Raw genomic sequence first — 26,815 nt, forward strand, 5'->3', positions numbered from 1 at the left:
CTCTTTTGCTCTCCTGAGGGAATTAAAGTTGCTGAAATAGATAGAGTGATTACTGGCGGGTTTGGCTTGCTTAGAGCCTCAGGCAGAGGTGAGGCTTTTCCCAAGGTAAACACTGACCCCCCCCCCTTAACATCCTACCTGCCAGGTTCTCAGGTCCAACAGGTAAACCGTCCCATTGGCAGTGCCCACAGCTGCTCTTTGCCCATTGGGGGACAAGGCCACCGCTGTGGGGCAGGAGGAAACTGCCAGAGACAAGTTGGAGCTAGGGAAAGAGTAGAAAGAAAGGGAGAAAGTGAGAAAGGAGGAAAAGGAAGCCAACAGGAATCCGTTTCTTCATTTCTGTGCCTCAATCCCCCTCAACTTGGAGATTCTGGTCTAATTTCAGCAAGGGCTGCAGTTTGGTCTCTGGTAAACTGACCAGGGTGTGGGGTCAAGGGTCTGACCTTTGTTGGCCCGCCATCGTCTGGGGTTTATTAAGCCACCGTAGCATGCCCTGGAGCTGCCATCGCTTGGAGAGCTTTGGGGCCTGGCGGCAAAGAGGTGAGTCCAGAGGCTGGTTGGCCGCCTGCTGGAGCAGAAGTAGGGGGTACCGGCTGAGGATTGGAGCCTGCTGCTTCAGGAAGGTGTGGAATGCTGCAATGTCAGCTTCTGGAAGCTTTTCTTCCTCGTCAGGGACTGCGGAAGCTACAGATGAGGTACAGAGTGTCACGGAGGAGCCAAACAGCCTAGTCTCCCACTGACCCCACCACCAAACACCATCTTGTGGTGTGCCTCAAATGGTAAAGCTCAAAGTGTGACCCTCTGACCCCATGTCAGGAACACCTGTTAAAAGTGCAAAGTTTTGGTGCCACTCCAGATCCAAGGGAACCAGAATCTAGGGACCTGCAGATTTACAATTTGAAGAAGTTTCCCAGGTAATTTTATGCCCACTAAATAAAGTTTGTGAACCACCAGTATAAGAGATATAGGCAAAAGGTGCTTTTGGAATCATTTCCTTCTCTTGACATTTTTGACTTGGAATGGAAATTCAGTGACTGTTCTTTCCATTATACTTCCTCCAAATGGGCCCTTTCCAGAACACACCGAGGAGCCCCATATCTCAGAGAAGGGACCGCTCAGTGACTTATCTCACCATAGAGAGCATGGGCTTCCAGAAGCCTAGAGAGCAGGCCCAGTTCCAGGTGTGCAGACACCACATGGAGATTGGTGAGGAACTCTGCCAGAGGGCGACGGTTCCCACTCTGGAGCTGGGAAGTACAGATGGGATTTGTCAGGAATGTGAGGAGGCTGGTGAGGGACGGTCAGTCTAGCAGTAGTAGACCCTTCCTGTGCAACCAGGACCTTGACCTGGGAGCTGGGACAAAGGCCTGAAGGAAGAGGGCAAGAAAACTGAAAGGAGAAAAGTAGAGGGGGTTTGGGACAGGTGAGGGCAGAAGTGATGGTGGTGGCAGTCAAGGGGGAGACGGGTCTCAGAGTAGACAAAGCAGATGCTTGGGAGGAGGTCCCTGTGGCACCTGTGGTACTAACCAGATGGTAGGGTATGTCTGCCAGAGCCTCTGGAGTGCAACTTTGGAAGGTATTTGACTCGTCAGGGTCGCATGTCTTCCAGAGCTGAGCTGCAGGTGTGGACCATGAGAACAAACATTGAGACCAGCTCAGCCCAGATGCATCTCTGAACATCATACTCCTCAGGCTCCCACAGGAGTTATCCACCCCTTGGGGTGGCAGGTAAGGGGCCAGTCAATAGGGGGGCAGGTCTCTAGTCCCAGGCCGCACACTCAGTGCCCTGGGCAGCTGTGGGCTGCAATCACCTGCGAGGAGGATGTGAGCCATGTTCTCCAGTCCTGGCCTCTTCCCATAGCGACATTTAGCTGCTGCTCTCAGGGGTCCATCAGGCAGGCAGAGTCGGGCACCAGGGCGCTCCAGAGGGCCTTCCCCTAGCAAACTGTCCCCATGTGAGGGAGTGGAGTGGAAGGAGGCCTATCAGAGAGCACCCTGGCATAGCTGTGGGTTCCCATTCCCACCTCAAATAGTCAGGGGCAGCCTCTCAGGGTCTGGTAGGTAGGTGGCGGGGCTACACTGAAGGAAGGGTAGGGCTCAAAAACACAAAGACAGAGTGAGGTAAGTGGGAGCTTAGCTGGGACACCTGTACCTGCGCAGATTCTGAACAAGGTAGGCAAACAGGCCCATGGGGTAGGGGCTTGCTCTGTTAACGGCAGCCACTGCGTCTTCCCAGCTCTTGGTCCCCCAGGGAAATATCCACCATGCACTCAGCACTCCATGTAGCTGATCCACAGTCAGACCTGCAAACCCAAGCTCTCTGAGGCCCTCACCAAACCACACAGTGCCCTCACCCCGGTGACACTCAGTCCTTCCTTGCACTGCTCACTGAGACTCCAACTAAACCAAGGTCATCCAAGCCCTGAACCTCGCCTCTGAGCCGCCATCCCCCAGCACTGACCATTCCGTGTGACCCCCAGGGTGACTAAGGCTCGGGAAAGGAAATCGGGGCCATGCTCCTGCTCCAGGGTGCCCAGGATGTGCTGCAGCAGCAGGGGGACAGTGGCAGGCAGGCTCCGGAGTCTCTCAGATACCTGGGCAAGGGGCAGGGAGAGAGGGATGGCTTCAGTTGTGGGGAGAGCGAAGCAAGAGAAACCAGGGGATGGGATAAAAAGGAAATAAAAACAGGTAGGAGGAAAACGAGTGGGGTGAGGGGAGAAGGAAATGAGTGCTCATAGGATGGCAAAGGCTGAGGAATGGGGATGAAGGAAGCAGAATGGACCCATGGAAATGGGACTAGAACTTAAAACACAAGGTGTCACCAACCTGCTCATAGAGTGTGAAGAGCCTCAGGTGGTCGGTGACCAAGCGCAGGTAGAGGGGCAGGGCCGAGCCCCGCTTCACCAGCAGCAGCTGCATCTGGTGACACTCAGAGGACTCAGTGTGGGAACCACAGTCAACCCACAGGCTGTCCTCAGGCCTCCACAAAGCAAGGCAGCTCCTCCTTGGAGAGTCCCCAGCAAGGAACAGATCACTTCCAACCACAGCCCCTCCCCTCCACTCCATGGTTCGGCCTACACATCCAGTTACCACATCTTCACCCCTCACCTCCCCGGGACAGGCCCTAGAGAGACTAGCAGGGGAAGGTGGGCTGACAGTATACAAATTAAAGCAATCTTATTAACTTTCCCAGCACAGAGTTCCTGAGAAAAGGAAGGAGTAGGTCTGTGTGGGGCAGCTGGTAGCCTCAGCTCCCTGGGTGCTCAACAGCTCCCAGATTCATCCCATTTACCCAGCAGGCCACACCTAAATCCTACCTGGTTGTTAAAAGGTGATTCCTCCAGCCTCTTCCCATACAGAGCCAGCTCCTGTCTCACCAACTGGACCCTGGCAGATGGCTCCAAGGGCCCCAGGGCCACTGCACGGGCACCTTGGCTCCGCTCAAGGGTCTCCTTCAGGCTTGTTTCACTAGACACACTCAGCACCAGGTGCACCCCCTAGGATATTTGGACAAAAAGGAGGTAAAAGGAAAAGGAGGAGAACCATGTTGAAGAGGCCCTTTCCTCCCTACTGCATCCCACTCCACCTTCTCCTCACACTCACCCGGGGAAAAGTCTTTGGGATCCAGTCTGAGATCAGGTGCCCATGCTGGTCCACCAATTTGTCAGCCCCATCAACGATCAACACCAGCGTCTGCCCAGTTTTTAGGGACTGAGCAAACCTGGGTAGAAGCCTCTGCTGCAGTTCCCACACCAGGACCCTGTGTGTTCCAGGAAGGACCAGGGTCAGCAGGAGAGGGAGATGCAGGGTGGCATCAACCAGTCTAGGCTAATGGGGGATACACACCGGTAGGTGTTGGGGAGAGCGCTGGGCTCTTGCAGATGGCTGTGCAAATAGGCACAGAGGCGTCTGAGCAGGGTGAGGGCAAGACCCTGGTCAGGGCGGGCCCTTGCAAAGTGGAAGAAAACTAAGGGGGCCACCTTGGTCTCCTCAGGAGCCTGAAGGGCTGACACTAGGGATGCCTGCATGCAAAAGGAACAGAAAAATATAGTCACATTGCACAGGCACAAACTCCCTGCTCCCACCTCCTGGGCCCTCCTGAGCCAACAAAAGCCTTCCTCCCTCCTGCCCAGGCCTCTGACACTCCATACCAAGAAGGCTGTCTTGCCCTGTCCTGACTGCCCGGTCACCAGACTTAGCCTGCCCTGGTGCTGCTTCAGCTGCTGCACTGTGTCGTGAAGAAGGCGCGGCCGGGCAGGACTTGGTGGGTTCTGCAGTTGCCAAAAGGTGGCCTGGACCAAGTCGTCATCTGGGACGGACACTGGCTGCTCCTGCTGGGCCCTGGGCTAAGCGCACAGGGAACAATGACTATGTTTCCATGCTCTCAGGGACCCCAGATCTAAAACTCACAGAGCCCCCATCAAATTACTTTCCAGCCAGGACTACCCAGACTACCCTACACACTCTCCATGCCCCTAGCCACCAACACTCCTACTGACCTGTAGGTAAAGCTTCTGAATCAGATTCCACACATCCTGCAAAATCAACTGCCCAAATGCCTCCAGCCCCCCAACATAGGGCCGGCCGACTGCCACACCTTCCCATTCACAGGAGTATCTGTGGGCAAAATGAGCACAAGCAGAGTCAGGATAGGCCTGACTCCCCCCACATCTCCATGCAGGTACTCTCTAACAGAAACGTACACATCCCTCACCTGCGGCAGGTGACCCCTTTCTGTCCGCTCAGGTAGCTCTTCAGTTCTGAGATCTTACGTGCAGCCTCTTCAGACTCAGAAGTAAAGTCAGGTTTCCAGGCATCTGGCACAGAGCTGACCACCAAAGATACCCCAAGTGGGGGTAGACTCAGACCCCAGCCTCTTACCATCGCCATCCTACCCCCACTATCAAACCTGGCTGTGATTCCCTGACTCCTCAATTGGCATCTCCTGTCATTAATTGCAAGTGTGACCTAGTGCCTCAAAGCACACTCTCTGACCCGTTTCTCTCTTCTAGCTCCCTCCTCCTATTCTCTGAATGTTGGGGCAAGAAGACACTGGTGGCGCAGTGGTTGAGCACTGGGCTGCGAAGCTGCCCGCAGCCTCTATAGCACCAGATCCCCGGTGGGCAAGGGTCCCACATGGCACACAGACCTCTCCTGCCGCGCCCGCTGCTCCCCTCAGCAGTGTATTTCATCGTTCTGCCTGTTCTGTTCCCCTCTCTGGCTTTGGTGAATTCTCTCACCCTCCCACACTTCTGACTGTACCCAGTGCTTGTGTAAATACATAAATAAATCTTTAAAATAAAAAAAAAAAAGACATAGCAACTTTGCCTGTCTGGCCTTCTATGAAGACTGAGGTCCCGAGGTACCTAAGGAAGCTGGAATCCCGGAAGTAGATGAGGGCTTGGGCAGAGGGTTGCAGGCGGAGGCCCCGATTCAAGAACTGCATCACCTCCATCTCTGTCACAGAGCGACCTGGAGGGTACTGCTGGGCCTGCAAGGAGCGGGCACAGGACAGGTTGTTCAGTCCTAGGTTATAATAGCCCTTCTCGGAGATCTGCCCGGACCCCAGGACTCCACTTCAGTAATGTTCCTCTCTCCCTCCAGATACAACCCAATAAATTATAGCCAAGAGCTAATGTCTACTTAATGCCTGTCATACATTGAACATTTTTAAAAATAAATTCTAATTCTATAACAGCTCTGCAATGTAGACATCACTGTTTCTCTTTAACATACGGGGAAACAGGCTAGGAGAAGAACAACTTTGCTGTTCCCCACAAAGCCGCACACTGACAAAAGGAACATCAGAACCCAGATTTGACTGATGGCAAAAACTAAACAGACCTCCCCTCTGACCTCTCATATACCTTCGGTCAACCTGGAGGTATTTCTCAAAGGAACGTCCTCACCTAGGAACGTATTTCTCAAAGGAACGTCCTCACTTGTCCACTCACAGAAACTTCTACCTGTGTTTCCCTTCACATCTCACTGTCCCAGGGTTCCTGACAGGCCCTGACTTCTCCCCCCACCCCTGCCCCCACCTTTGTTTGCTCTCCAGACCCTGCTCCAACCTCGTCTGCCTTACCCAGCGGAAGTGAGGATGGTCAGGGAGATTGTAGCTGGGGGGCACGTAGCCATAGCGGGAGCCCAGTATCCCCAGAAACAGCTGCGAGTCCTCCACCTCCCGGAGGCACACTTCCAGTTGTCTGCAGGCATGGTGAGGGAATGGAGTCAGGCACACAGGCACAAACAGGAGCTGGGTCACAGCTGACACTGAGCGGTGAATGCGAGCTGCTCACCTGCACCCAAGGAGAACTCCCTGCCCTGGGACTTCTGCCCTCCCATGGTTCCAGCCCAGCCCACCTCTGCTCCCCCATTAAGTCCCCTTCTCTGAGCCAGCCCCTCTTCCCTATGGCCCCTTGCACCTGTTCCTTCGGGTTTCTTCCTCAGTGACACCCCAGCGCAGGTCGATGATGTGAAGGCGGATGCGGTGAGGGGCCGCACGGGCCTGCAATGCTGGCAGGACAGACCTCAGAATCAGGTCCCGCTCTCCATGCATGTCCCGGAAAGTGGAAGAAATGAAAATCCGGATGCTGAGCAAGCTGTGGGGAGGCAAAGGGCTGGGCTTGGTGCAGGGGCCCACAACACATTCCTCGGGCGCTGCATACCCTTCAGTGCTGAGCATGAGTCAGAGACGACAGGAGGCAGGGGGTGTCCAGCAGGCCCCCAGAGAATACCCTGTTCATAGCCTCAGCTGCAGAACCCTGCAAATTAAGCCACACCTGCCATTTCTCGTGCACCCCTCCCTTTTCATAGGATAACATCAGGCTTTTACTATCTGCCCAAGGGTTTTTCACGACAACATTGTGAGGTAAATACAACCATTATCTCCATTTTGCTGATCAAGAAACTACAGTTGTAAGAATGAAGCAGCTAGTCAAGGGTCAAGTTACTATGTGGCAGAGCCATCCTCTCAGGGGGAATGAGGAAGCTGGAGCCTGTATTCCTAAGCCCCCTGCCTGGACCATGCTGCCTGCTGCCCTCCTCACGTTCTGCAGGCCAGAAAGGGGCATGTTCACAATCTGACAGTTTCCTGTGCTATAAAAACCTCTGCCTGGGAAAGAGGAATTATAGCTCAGTGAATAAACAAGCAGCAGCTCAACAGGCAGAAGTTCAGTCTCCAGGTTTTGATGGCAGACCCTTCCAATTCACAAAGGCACAGACATAGACTGACCCCGGTTGAGAAACAGGAGCCAAGGGACTTTGCGTATTCTCTTCCAGTGGCCGGAGAGACTGGACCTCTGTCTTTCCCGGGGGTGGTGGAATCTTAAATATTTTGTCCATTTGGCCCACATGTTCTAGAAGACGGGAGGCCCCACGCTCTGCAATGAACCTGGTGTAAACAGTGACAAAATAAGCAAGAGCAGAATACTAGTCACATCAGGAAAGTGTTTGAAGGGAGCAGGGGGACAAGGAAACGATTAGGCTAGATCATGAAGCTAGCTGGCGCTTGTTTAGAAGATGGTCATAAACACTGATGGTAAACTTAAAATAAATGAAGCTGCAGATCCTCATTTGAAGGAAAAAGAGGAACCCAGCTCCAGCCCCTCCAGTTTTGCAATTATCATAGGTTTTTTGTTGAGATAGACGCCAGTGGGCTGGGCAAAGTGGTAAAGGTTAAGGCCATCCCTGTCTGGACTTGATCAGCTCTGCACCAGCTATGAAAGCTCCCTTGAGGAGGAATGTACGTGAAACCTCCTAGTTAGGAGTTGGGGCAATGGGTGATGTACAAAGGAAGAGGCAGGGGGAGAAAACAGAAGGCTAAAGGTAAAGATGTAAAAAGATTTCTGTAAATTTGCCATAGATAAGTATATTTAGCATGGGATTTCTTCTGGCTCAAAAATGAAACAGAGGCCCCAGACAATGAATAGAAGTGATGTGACAACTACTGAATTGTTCACTTAAAAGCAAACAGTGCAATCTCCCATGTCCTCTTTTCTCATTTCCCCTACTAGATGTAACACAAGAATGATGGCTGGAGCTGGAGCAGCTACTTTAAACTATGAGGTAGAAGCAGAGCATCCTCAAATAGTAGAGCAATAAAAAAGGTGCCTGAATTCTTGTAACACTGTGTTGCCGCTAGGCCTAGATAGCTGTTAAAGAGGAATAAACTTCTTCCTTGCTTTAAAAAGAATGTAAATGGAGTAGAGGGCACAGATAATCTCTGAAAGATATTCTAAACAAAGCCTCCAACCCTTTCAGAGTCCATTGTGTACTCACTTCAGTATCCCATCTGAGCAGCCTGTGAGTATCACATCGTTAGGATTATAAGTAGTTGAACTGGCAAAGGAAGCAGCATCACAAAACATTAGAAACAATGCCAGCAACACAAGGTCACTGCCCCCTACCACCCTAGGATGGACACCCAACCTGTACACGTTTAATAGGGTTATTGCCGAGCTGAGGGTAAATGAGTTCTTATACTGGGTTAGAGAGCTAGAAGATTCTAGCCCTTGAAAAATGCAATAGAAGTAAGAGGCAGAGATGGGGAGAGATCCAGTGAGTGGGAATGTCCCAAGCTCAGGTAAGGCAGAGAGGAGATAAGGAGCGCTGTCTTTTGGCACTGACAAGGAGCGTAAAAATCCTTACGAGTATCGTGAACTGAGAACACTAACAAAGAGGCACTTGGAATTCACATTCTTCCAGAAAAGGTCTTTGGCCAGATTTATCAGGTCCTCAAACATATATTCGCCAAAGAGGATGACTCTGTCCACCTGTAAAATGAAAGGGGAGGACACAGGGGGACAAAAGAAATGCTAAAGAACTCAGGATGCTAAGAGAGGAGATCTCTCAAGATACGGAATTAGGAGAATTTCAAGGAGGATGGAAACTACTTCTTTGGAAAGCACTTGGGATTTAGTTGCCACCACACCCTGACCTAGAGGGGCATCAAGACAGAAAACGGGCAGAGCAGGGGCTTGCTGTATCTGGCTCATACCAGCTCCTAAAAGCTGGCTGTTAAATCTGTAGGAATCTGGTGAGCCAGTTGTTAATCATAAGCACTATTAAACAGCAAATTGTATAAATTTACAATGAAACAAGTTATATGAAAGATAAAGGTAAAAAATACATGAAACTCACCATTTTCTAATTATGTTACTACCTTTTGCCATTATCCACTTGTGATCATATTTGCATCTACTTTATCTGCATTGTGGAAATACTACATAATGTCATGCTCCTGAGAGTGTCTTCCTAACTCTGCTTCCCGACATCATTCTGGTAGCTTGAAATCAGTCATGGTAGAACTTACACCATGGAAACTCGCAAATGCTATTGACCAATATTTATTTTTCCAGAGAGCTAGTTTTCAACATTTACCAGTTCCCCACTGGACTGGGGCCTTCAATCCAGCAAGGAGCTGATCTGGGTATTGTTCATAACTTCGAAGATTAACTTTGAAAATGAGATGCACCGGTTATAGAGGAAAATGTGAGGGAGGGGAGAGTTTCTAAGGGGCTGGGCAGTACTCACAGAGACTCTTTGAGATGCCAGAGACAGCAGGTGCTTCCCCAAAGCAGAAAGGGACCACTGATCCTCACTCTCAAGCTCCTGAAGGAAAGAGGGTCACAACTGGGTGGTTGCATGGGAGATGATGAGTAAGCCACAAACTCCACAGGCTGCTTGGGAAATCTTCAGCACTTTTACATCCAAGTCTTTCTGACTATTCAGACTATTCCTGGGCCCATGTCCATTCATACATATGTGAGCCCGGCGGGGCTGGGTGTCTGACCTGGACTTGAGTCTGGAGTTCGGTGGCCATTTTCAGGATACCATCTCCTGCCTTCAGCACGGCGGTCTTCACTGTGCCATTTCCACAAAGCAGGAGATCTGCATGCTCCGCCCGCGCCATCATCATTCCAATCAACAGCAGCACATAGTTAAGCGGTGGCTGAGTGGACAGGCATCAGGGTGAAGCAAGGCTCCCTTATTTTGGAGTCTACTCTGACCTGTCCAGCCCCAGAGGCCAAACACCCTCACTGGTTGGAGGGAAAGGGGGAAAAAAATCCCCAGTAAGGAGGGGACACTCTCAGCGGTTCTCAGGAAGAGCTTACTGGAGAGGAAGGAGGGGTGAGGCAGGATCCCTGCCCAAATTCAACACTGGGATATAAAGGGGGGCAAGTGAGACATATTTTGGTGACAGAAATTTAGAGAGGATAAAATACCAGCCAAATGTGAAATGCTGATATCACATTCTACAAATAGGTTGAAACCACATTCTAGGAATCGTCCCTGGGAGCCATGTGGGAAGCAAATACATGTCATTGGTTTTAGCGCTAAGTGCTCTTTGGGGGGGAACCAGGTCAGGGAACAGGAGCTTTCTCAGGATCCCAGCACCCTACAACCCCTCTGCCACCTTTTTATCTTTTTTACCCCTTGTGGGTTGCTCTTGGGGCAGAGCTTGTCTGCTTCAGCATCTGCCAAATACACTAAAATGGTGCGGCCAGGCAGCGGGGGTAGGTTGTGCTTCACGGAGATGTTCACCGCTGTCTCCAGGGCCTGTCGGTACTGAGCCAGCATCTCCGGGTCATAGGTCCACTGCCTGCAGGCAGGAAAGACACACAAAGGAGCTCAGGGCCTATCTGTTTGCTACTTTGTGGCAAAAGGAAAGTTGAAAATTTGCCACTTACCTATTCAGTGTCCACCCCCTTCCACCGCCCACCTCCTCTGCCAGCAAAGAAGTATGCACACAGTTTCCCTTTGCCCCCTCCTACAGGACTCTTCAAGTCCATTCTCATTCAGCAAAGAATGGATAGTACCATGAGAACATAGACAAATCTAGAATGTGGGGCAATTGGTGATGCCCCTGAACCTGGTCCACAGCAAATCAATGGCATGAAAACAATTAAAAGATTAAAAGAGATTTAAATCTTGAACTTAGTGAAAGAATTTAATGATTACCAGAGGGAACAGCGGGGAGGCAGAAGGGTTGGGGGAGGAAGGCAGATGGGGTATAGGCATGGGTAGTTAGGTGAAGGGCAAGTGGAACATGTGTACATTTGGAAGAGCAAAAATGTAACCCCAAATTAAAACAAAAATAAATTAACAAAGAGATTTAAGAGACCTAGCAACCAAATGCATGTGTATGCCTTATGTAGACCCTGATCTGAATAAAACTGTGAAAAGATGCTTTTGAGACAACTGGGAAATTTGAATATGCCCTAGATAACAAATAAAACCAAGGAATTATTTTAATTTTGTTAGGCATATTAATGAACATTCTGATTATGTAAGAAAATGACCACTTTAAGAGACACATGGGAACTATGGAGAGGTGAAATAAAATATATCATGTTATTTAGCATTTGCTTTTAAAAACATCTTTCGGGCCTCCCTGGTGGCACAGGGGTTAAAGTCAGCACTATCAAGATATTGCCAGCCACTGTGGCCCGATTTCAATCCCTGGCCTGGGAGCTGACCCACATGGTGCAGCAGACCTCTCCTGTCTCGCCCGCTGCTCCCCTCAGCAGTGTATTTCGGTAATCTGCCTGTTCTTCTCCCCACTCTTTCTCTAGTAAATCCTCTCATCTCCTGCACCTATGTGATACTATATACAATGTTAATTTAAATAAAACATCAACTTCTTAAAAAAGTAAACAAACAAAAACAGCTTACCACATCCTATGTGGGTAAAGGAAAAAAATGGACCAGGAAAGGAAATGTGAAAAATCTAGATAATCGCTGAATATAGCTAATACTTTTATGAGAGTTCATTATACTAGCCTCATTACGTGGATGTTTAAAATTTTTCATAATTTTTTTAAATCTAGAGAACGCAGTAGTTTCTACTAGTATTATCCAACAGAATTAAATTACAGATAATAAGATTAAATTTAAATTACAAATGTAATTTAAAATTTTCTAAAAGTCACACTTAAAAAATTATTTAATTTCCCTATTAGCTAATTCTTTGTTAGCTAATTTCCCTATTAGCTAACATTTAAAAGCTATTTTTATTTCACATCAGTTAATATAAAAATTCTGAACGAAATACTTTGCATTCTTTCTCATACTGTTTCAAATACAGCAGATTTCAGTTCTGACTAGCCACACTTCAAGTGTTTTGTAGCCACATGTGGCTAGTGGTTGTCATGGCAGCCAGCAAAGGCATACTGTTCAGATTATCCCCTAGGCTTGATTCTTAAATAGGTCTGTGTCCAGCCTCTGGACTGATTTAGAGATTCCTGGCTACTAATTCCTACTAGAAGGTTATGTGAGCCCCATGTTTGTCCTAAATGAAAATGAATGAAGATACTTTTCTTTAAGTGAGACATAATTTTATTGAAAGCATATTGTCAGAGAGAAAGATGCATAGGTCAAGCTGGCAACACTGACAATGAGCTGGTGAGGTTACATGTGATAACTGTTGCTCTTTTTCAGTTGTACTTGATGGGAAGGTTTGCCAGTAGAGAGTTATTCTGCCAAGCCTTGGCTGTATCTACAAAAATACTTACAAAGCATCTATAACAGAGTACTCGGACTTCATCAAGTTTATAGAACAGATTTTGTCTCTGTCTTGATGTTAGCTATCTTTATATGTATCAAAAAAATCAGCGAATGGGTCAGAAAAAAAGTATATATAGGGAAAAACAAAAACAAACAGAGAAGAAAAGGAAAGCAAGCAATGAACCAGAGCAGAAGCAGAAAGGACACTAGCATGCACTAAGAGAAAGTCATGGATGAGAGGTGGGCTACACAGACCCACAGATTCCATGGAAACCAATAAAACAATCACAGGTAAATGGGATGTCTCCACAGAAGTATGTTTGCTATGTGATTAGAACCAGGCAAGTCTGGGCCATTGGGATGGCTAATAAGCATATCTTTAGAGAAGAAAAGTTGGGGTTTCCAAATGACTCCCAAGCCTTCTCAAGGTGCTTCTTGTTGCCCACCCTTTGCTCCCAGATAGTACACACACACACACACACACACACACACACACACACACACCTGGCCTTCTGTATTTCCAACTTCTTTCGCTTAAGCTTCTCAAACAACACAGGCACCTTCATTGCTGTCCGAAGTTCTTTACGCCGTTGGAACTGATATTTTGGATGTTTAGTTATCTGCCTCATCAGTGTTGTGTTAGAAGGAAATGGCAGTTCTGTGTGGCAACAGGTAAGGATCTGAGTCAAGCAGCTTCTATTCCCTCATCTTGTCTCCCAGTCAAGACCTGTCCTAAGTACCACCCTTAAAGAGGTCAAGTGTCTGCCCACACTATCCCCTGAGGAAAAAAGGGAGGAAAAAAGCTGAAAAATACCAGTGCTGCTTCTCAGCCATTCTCAGACATGAGAGACAAATGGGTTGGAAGAAAAAAGATAATACCTATATTTTTGAGTTGGAAGGAAAGAGATAATACCTGTATTTTTGAGTTGAGCCTCAAGGTTATTGATGGAATCATGGGCATTAAGGAATCTGAATGGAAACTGTCGACTATGAATCACTGTTTTCTGAAAAAAGAGGGGTCATGAGCAGAGGACCAGAGGTTATGAGGAGCATCAGGGGCCTCAAGGATCAGGGAGATGAGAAAAACACTCCATTAGATTTGTGGGAAGGTGGGGAACAACAAAATGGATATTCGGAGAGATACAGAAAATGGAAGAGAAGATTAAAGAAGAAGAAAGTCATCATGTGAGAATGTGACAAGAGGTAAGGGAGATAGGAGGGAAGGAACAGAAGAGGCCTGTTTCTATTATATCAGACTTCCTCTGAAGTGGTTTAACAGCCTTCAGAAGTGTCTCTTCCAGGTAAGTCACTGATCTCAGAAAATAAAAGCAAAAGTTCTTATATCTAATCTCTCAAAGAGTTGATGGACCCCCAAACCTGTCTCTCCAAACCCATCTGGTTCCCGCACTTGCTTATAGCACACACGGAAATAATTTGGTGGACATCACCTGCCCCAGCCACTAGAAAAAGCCTGGCTTCCAAGGCTGTAGCCATGTCCCCATACTTTCCTCTGCTTCCTGGACCACCAGCTGCGTGCCCCCCTCACATACCACCTGCTGGAGTCTCTGGAGAACAAGCTTGTGGTGGTGGGCGCTGATTCCAGTCCGCAGCAGATTGTTCAGATTTCGAAGCATGGCCATAAAGGGAAGCTTCCCATTGTCTGCAGAAGGTGAGGCATGGGTCAGAAGAGCAAATAAGGATGAATAAGAGAGGTCAGAGACCAGAGCAAGAAATTCTGAGGCTGTGTAGAAAATTCAAGGAGGGAGTGAGAGAATAACATATGGTCTGTCATACTCAGAACATATGGTCTATCATACTCAAAACATCTGGAAAGATACAAATTGTTGGTTTGAAGTTTCGAGCAAAATTTATACAACACTGTGTATGGGGCAGCTGTTTCAATAAACAACTCTGATTATCACTTTGTCTACTACCTCCAAGCTTTGAGACTGGCCTCATCTGGCAAAATAGATTCTGTAATCTACAATGATTTCCAAGCTTTCTAAATGGCTGAAAGAGAAGTTTCCCAGTGTAAGTTTATTTGTTCAGTCATAAGTTACATACATGTAGTATAAGCACTAGTTAGTTACTATTTTTTTTAAAGATTTATTTATTTATTTATACAAGCACTGGGTACAGTCAGAAGCGCAGGAGGGCGAGAGAATTCACCAGAGCAGGAAACAGTACAGGAAGACTGACGATACACTGCTGAGGGGTGCAGCAGGAGGCAGGAGAGATCTACGTGTCATGTGGGACCCTCGCCCAACGACCGGGGATCGAACCGGTGCTACAGAGGCTGCAGGCAGCTTTGCAACCCAGCGTTCAATCGCTGAGCTACCGGGGAGGCCCTAGTTAGTTACTATTTCAAAGCAGAATATGCACTTAAGGGAAGGGTCACCATTAGCAATGAGTGTAAACCCACGTTTCAAATATTTCTGGAGGCTGTTTAAATTCTGGCCAAATTCTTCTAAAATATGATTAAATAGTGAAATATTTAAATATAGGTGAAGTTTAATTCAAGTGTAAGTGAAAAATATTTGTACTGCAGCAGAATTTCGCCCCTTTACTTTCTTATTAAACCCAATGATATTAGTATTAACTTCAAGTCAGAGTTTCTTAATAATATTTTTAAGACATGTTAATTTTAGAGGGTTATTTTGGTTAAAACTGAATGAGAATTCTAAATCCAGTTTGAACCAAAGATGTAACATTACGCAGAAACTGAAAATGGAGTGGGTGGGGTTGGGGGCACCACTCTTGCTCAATCAGCAGACTCAGTGACTATAGAGGTTCAATCCGTGTAGTAAATATTAGAAAAACTCCTTCTTTCATATAAAGGTAAACATAAATAGGAGGTGTGATAGTTTTCTGTATACCCCCAGAAGTGCAGCAGACTCCTTTGAGCCTGTCAGCCCACCACATACTCCAGCACTCGCCTGTCCCGTCAGCAAGTTTCATCAGAAGGGCACTGGTGCCCTTTTTTGGGCACTGGTGCCTTTTTTTAAGTTGATGTAAGCCATTTGAATACTAGCTAGAATCTCTTAGCTTTCTTGAATTCTTGGGGTCTTCCAGTCACAATATGATCACCAACTGTATAGAACAATTAGGTTGTGTGCACAGTGTAAATGCTGTGGGGCAACCAAGAACTATTGCATCCTTTGCCAGCTCATTAGGTTTTCTCAATTGTTGCTATGTTGAAGGTTTGCTAGATCATTTTGATAAGAAATGAAGTCTAGTATCGTATTTATGAATAAATTCAATACTTATCCTTTAGATTGAGAAATTCACCAATTTCAACCCCCAAAATTGTCATGGGTCCTGTGGTCTGTACATTGAAAGCTACATTTTATCTTACATTTATACTTATATTTATTTTTATGCTTTACTATAGTTACTTTTATATCTATATTTAGATAAATATATTTTATGGCTTACTCATTTATTAATACATGTATAAAGTTCTTAAAAATACACAGACATGTATTCTAGTATATTCCATTACAATATAATTATTTTGCAGTTAAATAATTTTGCAAAAACATCTAGAGACCACTGGACAAGACTATGAGCATTTGCTCAGCTCAGCTTCTGCCATGGGAAAAAGGAGGATGTAGAGATACAGATATATTCCAGAATCATTGATGCATACTAACTGTCATCCAGGCCCCTTTATCCTACTCTGACAAAGTCGTATCAAATACTGGAGAGGAGAGAGTCAAGCACATGTGTGTGCATGTGTGTGTGTATGTGTGTTTCAATTCCCCTGTGATTCTGACACATACACCAAAGACTGTCACAAAGTCCAAGGAGTGATAAGCAGCTGAGCAGTTCAAGCTGCCTGAGTACACTCTACAAAATAAGAATTCTACCTGAAAACAACAAATTCTACAGAAAGGCCTCCCCGATGGCACAGCAGTTGAGCCCTGGGTTGCGAAGCTGCCTGCAGCCTCTGCAGCACCGGTTCGATCCCCGGCTGCTCCCCGGCCACCAGAGGAGGGTCCCACATGGCGCACAGACCTCTCCTGCCGCCCGCTGCTCCCCTCAGCAGTGTACTTCGGTCCTTCTGCCTGCTCTGCTCCCCACTCTGGCTCTGGTGAATTCTCTCACCCTCCCGCACTTCTGACTGTACCCACTGCTTGTATAAATAAATTAATTAAAAAAAAAATTCTACAGAATTCTACAAAAAGAAATTAAGTTAGAGAGTTTTCAAAAGAAAAACGTTGACTTAAAATTTTCAAAGCTGAAAGAGGAAGTAAAAGAAAACAAAATGGACTAGAGAGAGATTTCTATAGTTAAAAATAAACCAACTCCCCTTAAAAAAAAAAAAAAAAAAAGAAAATTAAGTAACATGGTGCTCCCCATCTTGAATTTTTTTTTTTAATCAATGTGGGTAAATTGCCTAAAATTTCCATGTCCTGAATATGGAATCTCTATGGAGATTCCAATACTCACACCTGTTCTACCATGTTTGAATGAATCACACAGACATTGACACAAGTGAAATCAGGGAAGATGACTTTTGTCATGTTGGTAAAGTTTTGTGTAACCCCTAAGCACACCTGAAATAATGATCTCCCTTCAATGCCAACGCAGGCACCACTATCTGCTTTGGTGTACAGGTGGTAGACCTTACAAATCCAGTAATTTTTCATAATGCAACTACCAGGGAAGCGAACAACTGCATCTGCCATGGAAATCTTCTAGTCAGCCTCCAAATGTAGAGGCATGAAGGGAAGGTGAAGGTTGAGGTTACCATACCGATGAGCTCCTCCCAGACTGAAGCTGTGTTCCCTCTCGAGCTCAGCTCCCGCTCCCAGGTCTTCGGCTGAGAAAGCTTCATTCGCTTCCCAGCTTTGCTGGAATCCCATGGACCAGGGAGGTGACTTTGAGAAAAGACCTCCAGGGTGGGAGGGTATCTGGAACAGAGAAGGAAAAGTTTATCATTTCAAAGTCAATTAAAAATAACTCAGAAAAGGGCCTCCCCGGTGGCACAGCGGTTGAGCGCTGGGTTGCGAAGCTACCTGCAGCCTCCGCAGAGCCGGTTCGATCCCCAGCTGCTCCCTGGCCACTGGAGGAGGGTCCCATATGGCGTGCAGACCTCTCCTGCCGCCCACTGCTCCCCTCAGCAGTGTACTTCAGTCCTTCTGCCTGCTCTGCTCCCCGCTCTAGCTCTGGTGAATCCTCTCATCCTCTCACCCTCCCGCACTTCTGACTGTACCCAGTGCTTGCATAAATAAATAAATAAATAAATAAATAAATAAATAAATAAATAAATAAATAAATCTTTAAAAAAAAAAAAACTCAGAAAAGATAAGTCAATCAAAACCAGTCATGCTTGTCAGCCATGTCTACCCACGTTTATGTTGCTGTGGTTGAGAAGTACAAAGTTGGGGCCACAGACGCTGAAGTCATGGGTTTACCCAGCAGAATGTATGTCCAGGGTATTTCTCACCTGCAGCCCAGCAGGGCCTGGACATGCTGTGCAGGTTCCCGGATATGCAGTCTCTGTACCAACTTCTTCAGGGTGAATCTCGGTGGGCTCTTTCTCTCTGGCACTGCATTGTAGGTTGCCTCAAACTGTGAAAACATCCCCAAGTCCCACAGGGATCATTTAATTGTGACCATGGTCATTTTCTTCAGCAAACAGGCCCAAGACCATCCTGTCAATATGAGGTCATTTCTTTCACCAAAGTAGATTTGGGTCAAGAGTATGAATAGTGGGTAAAAATATCCAGCAACAAGAGCTCCGGGGACAGGCATGAGATGGTACCTATTTGGGATCTCTATGTTTCATTGACCCCAGACTGAACTAACTATAAACGGTTAACATGGGATGATTGTGAAAAACAAGATGGGGGATAGAATGAACAGAGAACTCCTTGTGCTTAGAGGAAAAGGGAAAAGCAGCTCAATTTAAAACACTGAGACAAAAAAAAAATAAACACTGAGACTCAGAACAAATCAATGAAGGAATGGTCACAACACACGCTTGGGAGTTAAAAACTGAAAGAAGTTAGCTTTCAGAAATTTCTATGGTAGAGAGCTACATTTAGAATGTATTCATAAGATGAAGAGCTAAGATCAGTTGGCTAAGTGAGAACATGTACTCAATGAAAATATACATTTTTCTAATAAACTATTTAATGTTGATGATAGCACTAGTTAATACTTATTCAATTCCAGATATTACTAGGAATAGTCTAAGTAAAGAAATTCACTTAACACTTGCTATTGAAGGATGAAGTACTGCTATTATCCCCATTTTACATCTAAAGAAACAGGGAGAAGAGGGTACACCATTGGCTCAGGTCACACAGTCAGCAAGAGGTGGGGGTGGGATTCAAAACCAGGTGATATTGGGCCTCCCTGGTGGCGCAAGGGGTTAAGATGCAACCTATGAAGCTGTCCACAGCCTTTGCAGCATGAGTTCGATCCCCTGGCTGGCCAGGAAGCAACCCACATGGCACAGCAGACCTCTCCTGACTTGCCCGCTGCTCCCCTCAGCAGTGTATTTCAGTCAATCTGCCTGTTCTGTTCCCCGCTCTGTATCTGGTGAATCCTCTTACCCCCTGTACCCCAGCTCTTGTATGCATAAATAAATAAATCTTTGGGAAAAAAAAAAACAGGTGATATTAACCATTCAGGGCAGTTATTAGTCATTAAAATAAAATAAAAAATTGTTTGATTTGTTTTAAAACTACCTATAGAAGATGGATATTTTACAACATTTTTAACTAATTTATTCAGCTGAATATGCCACCACCAGTAAAGTATAATACTAAGGAGAGCAAAATGGGGGGGGAGGGGGAGGGTGGAAATGAGCCTTTCTCAGATTTCTCAAAATCTGACCCCAAAATCACAGTGAAGACTCCCCAGATAGGAAACTGGCATGTGCTACCACACCCACTGTTAGTATTTCTAAACCAAATGGAATTCCATTTGTAAATATCAATCCAGAAAAGATTGCACATATAAAAGCTGCAACAAGGCACTCACCTTCACCTGCTTCTTTGTAAAAATCTTCAGGAACTTTGGCAAACGTTCCATTGTCTCAGAAAATGGCTTCGCCATCTTTTGTAGGACACAAAAGCAGCAGTTTCAAAAAGGGAAATGGAGGCTGTCCCCGAGACACCCATTCCAAGAGCCCAAAAGTCATTTCTACCAAAAATGAAGCCAGTAAAGGAAGAAACAAACACCCCTATCTGCCCCCTGAGTTCTACCCGGCACTTATGCATTCCTCTGACTCTTTTTATTGCTGGGAGTAGGAACATGTTAGCACTGACCCCCCAGAACACACGCTCCCTCATCCTTCCCTTTCCAGAGAAAAGCCTGTGAATGATCAGGGGTAAAAGAATACTGACTGGAGGACGGGGAGACTTAAGTGGGCGTCTCTTGGCTCTGTGCTTCCGAGGGTTATACTTAGCCAGCTGGTACTCATCAAACTGGGCAAATTTTTCAGTCATGGCAGCTCGTAGGCAGGCGGGCAGTGGCACCAGCTTCTTCTCCTCTCCTTCAGCGAGTTTCTGTCAGAGACAAAGTTGCAGGGAGGGCGGGGAGCAGAGGTCATCAGGGTGAGACCCAAACAAACCTTCCAAAATAAAATAGGACCACTTCATGGGGTTACATAAGAGCAAAGAATGGGGTGTGAGGGCCAGCCCTAGCTCTAAAACGACAATGTCTCGCAGGTACCAGACCACCCAACAGACTTCTCTGGCTCCACAACCAGCCCAGTACAGGGAGAAGCTGTGCTGTCTGGGCGCCAAGGCTGAGGACGCCTGCAGGGAGGCCGAGCAGCCTCGGGTCTTCTCCAGAGATGCAGTAAGTAAAGAAAGGGAAACAAGAGAAGGCCAAAGCGCAGAGAATTGAGTGTCATACCTGGTAGAACTGGGCTACTTGGATCCAGTCAGAAGGCAGCTGGACAATGGCACAGAAATATCGTCGCAGGTGGGGGCGGCAGGCTGGCAAAAAGGCAGCAATGGCCAAGACTTCATTGGCCACATCCCGGACATTCAGTTGCTGTCTAGCATATAATGATGCCTAGGGCACAGTGGGGGGAGGTTGGCATCTCAACCTGGTTCTATGGCTTCATGCCTTAAATCAACTTGTTTATCTAATCTGGATGCATAAAACCTTTTTGGAGCCCTCCATGTTGTCTATAAAATATAAAGTACAAGTGCCTTGGTTTTCCAGTCTACATGCCCCATAATCTTGCCCATATAAACCTCTGCAGCTTGTCTCTTCCTGAATCTACTGATTGCCTCCCAAGTCAACCACGCCCGTCTCCCCTTGGCAGACCTCTCACATCAATAGCTATCAAAAACTTATCAAATTGCTGATAAAAGCTGCCATCTTCCAGTGTCTCATAGAAAACAATTTCCCCCCTCTTTTCTGCTTCTGAAACATTCACTATCTACAACTCCATTTGCATTTATACAATATTTGGGAGTGTTTTGCCTGCCTCCCTAGCAATACCACAAGCTCCTTAAAATCAGATCCAAGGGCCTCCCTGGTGGTGTAAGGGGTTAAGCACAGCACTGTGAAGCTATCTGCAGCCTCTGCATCATAAGTTCAATCCCGAACCAGCCAGGTAGCTACTCACATGGTGCAGCAGACCTCTCCTGACTCGCCCACTGCTCCCCTCAGCAGTGTATTTCACTCATTCCTCTTGTTCTATTCCCCACTCTGTCTCTGGTGAATCCTCTCACCCCCACACTTCTGGTCTTTATACTAGTTCTCGTATGCATAAATAAATAAATCTTTTTAAAAATCAGATCCAGGTCTCATTATGTCTGTTGGTATGACTTTCAAGGCCTAGCACTGTGTATTCAACCTGTGTATTTACTAAGGAAACAAACCCTATAGCACTGTTTCTCAGTCCCATCTCCACCCTCTCCTCAAAGAACCCTTGGGGGCAGGCCTCAGATACACCCTAAGCCCTTACTCCCTTCCTAAGTGAAGTTCCCTCTGCTCCTAGTATGAGGTTTATCACAACCTCCCCACACACCCAAGCCATGCTTGCCATCTCTCAGCTTTGTGTTCCCATTCCCTCCTTCATGCACAATACCTTGAGGATAAATTCAGGTTCCAAGGGGGCAAGTTCACTACAGACTTCAAGGAGGGTAGGGCCATCTGTCTCTTCTACATGTGACACCACAGCAGAGCACAGCAAGTGCATTAGAGCCAGCTGGGGTTGGGAAAGAGGGAAAACAAGGAAAGGGACCCTAAGGACCAACTTAAGCATCCACTCAGGTCAACATCCAAAATCAAGAACAGAGAGAATGAACCCCATATTTGGGAAGAGGTTTGTCCAACCAAGGCTAGAAAGGGGGATTAGGCAGTGAGAAATAAGAGCTGTGGAGGGGATCTGTTCAACCTTTCATCCCCCTCTCAGTCTGCACCAGCCCTCCCTTCCGCCACCACCAACCTCTCCCCGACTCTGGAACCTTACCTTTTTTTCCTGAAGGACCTGGTCAGTAAGCCCAGGTTGAGATTCAGAGTCCCCAAGGGCCAGCTTCAAGTCCATTTCCTCCTTTTCATCGTCCTCTCCCAAGCTCAGGCTATACAAAGGCATTCGAGTCTCTGTCCATTTCTCCTCTTCTGGCTCTTGCTCTTCTGAAGACGACAAATGACCCTGCAGGAACAGCTGGTATTACTCACAGTGTGTACCCAGAGACCCTCCAGCACACCTGAAGGCAGCAAGCGGGAATAGGAAACATCCATATTGATCTTCTGGCTCTTGAACTCTTCTCCCCTTTCACAGCCACACAAGCCACTTTCCCTACTTGACCTTTCAAGTCTTAGCTCAGATGCTTCATGATCTTCTCCCTGCCTTCATCAACTTGTGGATGTCATAGTCTGGGAGCCTTAGTGATGCTACTGAAATATTTTAAAGTCAGAAAAAGAGCCAAGTCAATCACCCATTAATTTTGGACTGCTTAACCTCTGAGCCTCACAGTTACCCTGTGAGGTAGATTTTCATAGAATTCATTTTAAGGGTGAAGAAATGAGACTCCAAAAGGTTTAATTTTGCCAAAAATTATACGGCTTATAATCGGCAGAGATAGCATAAGGCCCGGATTAGCCTTTTCCCTCAGTCTATATCCCAAATCTATGCAGAAGCAATGTGATTCCGTCTTCCACCAGTTTTGGATCTGTGTGCTCAATGTACTCAAGCAGATGTGCCTGGCGGGCTTGTGTTTACATACGCACACGCAGGCAAGTGGGTTCATGCGCCCTCTCGTGCCCGAAGTGAGATGTGAAAGTACTTGACTGACTGTGCTACTGCAGTACAGTGCTGGCTCTCCACCCCGCCAGAGGTGTTCTGAGGACAGTACCTGTTTTTACTCTTGTCTAGAATATTTGAGCCAGATCTACAATAAGAGTAATGATGCCAATGAAGTTTGTCTTGGTGGAAAGGGAAGCTGAGAAAGACTCTGAGGCGCTGAAAGCAAGGGGCAAGAGCATCCACAGACATGGCTGCATTTGACATGAATGCTGAGAGCTATTACCAAAGCTGTTCCCTGAGCACTCTCTGTGGCAGAGATGGATTTCAGGTCCCTGGGGTAGGTCAGGAGGTTTATTTTCTCAGAGAGGCACTGAGGCTTCCGGCTTGCAGGCTCAGAGAGCAGACAGTTGCTGGTATTCAGGCTGGAGAGATCAGCTTGCAGGAGGGGAGATGCCTGGAGGCACTGGAGCAAGGAACTGGTAGACACCGAGGTCTTAAGAAGAGGGAGAGTGTTCAAGCACCGGTTCTCTAAGGAAAGGACATCTGGGCGGACAGACAAGTGCCCATGTGGTTTCCCCACGGTTTTCAGGTCAGGAAGCAAGGCCAGGCACCGGTTCTCCAAGGAGAGGATGTCTGGATGGGCAAGCAAATGCCCATTTGGTTTCTCCATCCTTGCAGCCAAATTAGTATTTGTCTAGAGAAAGGGAGAGATGGATGATGAGCAACTCACTGCACTGGGAGTGCATTTGCCCTGGAAGCATATCTTTCCCTCAACCCCCCCCACCCCGCCCCGGTAATCCCTTATAGGCAGAGAAAAAACAGTATTTCTTTTCTAGGACTGGGTTCATCGAAGGAAAATTCCAGGGGACAGGAGTTGGGAAAAGTAAGTCAGAAGCTTAAGAACAGGGAAGTTTAAACAAAATAAGTGCTGGAGAGGAAAGGAACATGCTCTCTTCTGAGTGGGTAAAGGAGACCCTCGGGCTATCAGTGTGATTCCCTAGAATCTGCACTGTAGATTCTTAGCTCCAGAGAAACAAACAATTAAATGAAGTCGTCTATATTAACCACCTCTTTGACCAACTAAATGTGATTTTGTCCCCATTATTCCTGCCAGGGTGTCCTCTTGTAACTAACAGAGTTCTTGTTACTACAAGAATTGATACATCTTCACCCTTATCTTCACCTCTTGAGGAGAATATGACGGTACTGATCTCATTGAAATTCTTCCCTTGGCTTCCAAGATGCTACTGTCCTGTTTTTCTTTTTCCAACTCTAGCCTCACCTTCTTGGGGGTCTCTACTACTCCCTAAATGTTGATACTCCTTAGACCATATACCAATCTTTGTATGCATGCTCCCAGGGTCATCTCACTCACTCTGCGGTCCCAAATGCAGTCCCAAATAACATTTCTATGTTGACAAATCACAAATTTAGTCCTTGACCTAGAACTCTCTTGGGAGCTTTCTAGTCATGTACCTGTTTACCTGTTGAACATCTTCATTTGAATGACTCAAAAGTACTCAAAACTCTCATTCCAAATGGATCAATGCCCCGTCCCTTGACTCATTCCCAAATTCAGTCCCCTTCTTTGTCTCCTCTGTTGAAAGGGGTTTGGGTTTGAACTCTGATTTCTCCACTTGGAATCATGGGAAAGTTTCTGAAACTTTCTGCACCTCAGTTTCCTTCTCTGAAAAACTGACGTTAAGTACCAGCCTCAAGGAGTTATAGCATACCTGGCCCTTATAGCATACCTGGTACTCAGTTCAATAAATGGAAGTTACTGGCGTGCAGAACTCTCCTGCCGCCCGCTGCTCCCCTCAGCAGTGTACTTCGGTCCTTCTGCCTGCTCTGCTCCCCGCTCTGGCTCTGGTGAGTTCTCTCACCCTCCCGCGCTTCTGACTGTACCCAGTGCATGTATAAACAAAACAAACAAGCCAGCAAACAAATAAATAAAGCATGCCTCTAAAAAAAATAAATAAATAAAAAAAAATAAATGGAAGTTACTGTTATTTGTTATAATGACCAAGTCATCTGCCAAATCTATTGATTCTACTTCCTCCATGTCTCACTAATCTATCTACTCCTCTCCATTCTGCCTTTGTTGAATTCCTCCAATCCGTTCGGTGATGCATGGTATGTGGATATGTCTAAAGGAGCTGGTGACACACACACCACTCACTGGTTACGCCATCACCCTGTTTATTTTCTCTTCTAGGTATGTCAAATTGGCATGGGGATTTTCCTGAGCTGAAGGTAATCTTGACCCCTTCAGGGTCAACAGGCATTTTTGCCTCTCCACTACCTAGAAGAATTTAGATAAAGAAACTTGCCCATAATGAAAGCTATTATTAGAAATAAATTTTTATGACCTATCTGTATGGCAGGGCAAACATCTAAATTACTAACCATCTTCTCTTCTCATCACCCTGTGATTTACCCTCCTCCCCTTGGAAGTCACAGTCCCCATTCTGGGCTCAAGATGGCATATAAACTTTCTTCTGCCTGTCTTCAGAGCCCTCATGTCTCTCTGGCTTCCCTGTAGGTACGAAATTATTCTTTTTCTCCTGTTAATCTGTCTTTTATCAATTTTATTAGTAGATCAGCAGGGGGAAAAAAATCTTAAAAGGTAAAATGTTCCACCTTAACAGCAGAAAGGACAGGAGATCTTATCTTGGACATTCCATGGGCAAATTACATCAGCAACCATGGCCTCTAGGTACACTTCCCTCATCTCTTTGCACTACATGAACAGTCCTGAGTGAGGAAACTCAGAATTGACTCAAGATTAAAACAAACAAACACACAAACCTCAAGACAAAAATTAAGTTAACAGAAAAATACAATTAAATACTTTCTGGACCCTGGCGATTGCGGAGATTCAGTTGAACTACAGATGAAAAGTAAAAATCCCAGAAAAAAACCCCGCCCTCTAGTTTCATTCTCCAGAGATAACACTGCTAATAGTTTTATAGAAACTGTTTCAGCCATTTTCTATGCATATTCAAATAAATGTAATGTAAATACTCCAACACTCCACTTTTTTCTATTTATTTATTTTGCTTTGCACACTATTCTGCACTTAGAGAGCTTGGAGGCCCTGCCATGTTAACACACTAATTCTCACCCCACTTCGGCGATATGACACCCTGCTCTGTTTATGCTCGCCCAGGTTCCCAGCTTCACAAACTAAGCTCTGCCCCCAGAGCTCAGGGAAGGCAGTGACTCATTCTCACACGGTCTCTAGTTCTCGCCTCATCCCGTGTCCTTTCCTCCCCTGTCCCTCCCATTCTTTTTCCTTTTCCTCTTGCTTTCTCACCTCCCTTCTCACCGTCCTCTTCACCCCTCCGGCCCCTACCCCCCATCTCAGGCCGTCACCGACCGGCCGCGCCATCCCTTCCCGTCCGCTCCCGACCGCGGCACCCGGCGCCCCGGACCCTGCGCCCCGCCCGGCGTCTACCTGCTCCCGGCCCGCCGGGGCCGCCGGGCTGGGGAGCTGAGTGTCCCGCGCGGGGCGTCCCGGCTCTCCGCAGCGGGAAGTTGGAGACGGGATCGCGCCCCGAGGTGGGTGGAGTGGAAACCAGGGCAGCGGCGGGGCGCGGACCTGCGCCGAGACCGTGCGCCGGCGGACAGGAACCCCGGGGGGGCGCAGGGCGAGGGAGCGGGGCGGGGCTCGGGGCGGGGCTCGGGGCGGGGCTCGGGGCGGGGCTCGGGGCGGGGCGGGGCGGGGCGGGGCTGGGGGCGGGGCGCCCGAAGCCTGGGCAGCACCCAGCCAGCGGCCTGCTGGGCCTTAGATGCGAACCCAGAGGACTTTGCCCCTTGTTCTGGCGCCGGAGTTTAGTGGCTCCCCGCACCCCCATAACTTCCCTCCCTTTTCCCTCTCTTTGATTTTCTTTTCTCTAGTTCCTAAAGCTCCCCCTTACCCCCACCCACTAGATACCCCTCTTTTGCTAAATTTCCTCTCCTTTCACCTGTTCTTTCTTTTTTTTAAAGATTTATTTATTTATACAAGAACCGGGGTACAGATCAGAGGCGCAGGAGGGTGAGAGGATTCACCAGAGATAGAACAGGGAACAGAACAGGCAG

The 26,815-nt window shown here is 47.2% G+C and overlaps 1 protein-coding gene across 1 annotated transcript in view; it reads right to left on the reverse strand.

Moving 5' to 3' along the window:
• The window catches only part of TEP1 (telomerase associated protein 1), a gene marked incomplete at both ends in the record, with an annotated part of 35,192 nt that extends 11,790 nt beyond the window's left edge, over positions 1–23,402 (reverse strand). Inside the window, 34 exon segments of the mRNA XM_084240211.1 lie at positions 139–262; positions 444–684; positions 1,133–1,247; positions 1,528–1,616; positions 1,812–1,945; positions 2,153–2,303; positions 2,462–2,594; positions 2,827–2,919; positions 3,318–3,497; positions 3,604–3,760; positions 3,847–4,022; positions 4,152–4,346; positions 4,500–4,617; positions 4,715–4,828; positions 5,367–5,491; positions 6,086–6,206; positions 6,426–6,602; positions 7,235–7,393; positions 8,281–8,340; positions 8,650–8,774; positions 9,535–9,612; positions 9,794–9,952; positions 10,435–10,603; positions 13,012–13,165; positions 13,421–13,511; positions 14,058–14,167; positions 17,266–17,423; positions 17,960–18,084; positions 19,801–19,868; positions 19,871–20,030; positions 20,383–20,544; positions 21,572–21,691; positions 21,956–22,138; positions 23,016–23,402. Coding sequence (XP_084096337.1) covers positions 139–262; positions 444–684; positions 1,133–1,247; positions 1,528–1,616; positions 1,812–1,945; positions 2,153–2,303; positions 2,462–2,594; positions 2,827–2,919; positions 3,318–3,497; positions 3,604–3,760; positions 3,847–4,022; positions 4,152–4,346; positions 4,500–4,617; positions 4,715–4,828; positions 5,367–5,491; positions 6,086–6,206; positions 6,426–6,602; positions 7,235–7,393; positions 8,281–8,340; positions 8,650–8,774; positions 9,535–9,612; positions 9,794–9,952; positions 10,435–10,603; positions 13,012–13,165; positions 13,421–13,511; positions 14,058–14,167; positions 17,266–17,423; positions 17,960–18,084; positions 19,801–19,868; positions 19,871–20,030; positions 20,383–20,544; positions 21,572–21,691; positions 21,956–22,138; positions 23,016–23,402 — 4,911 coding nt within the window.
• Positions 23,403–26,815: the final 3,413 nt, after the last annotated feature.

This window comes from Talpa europaea (genome assembly GCF_964194135.1).
Source record: "Talpa europaea genome assembly, chromosome: 8".
NCBI lineage: Eukaryota > Metazoa > Chordata > Mammalia > Eulipotyphla > Talpidae > Talpa > Talpa europaea.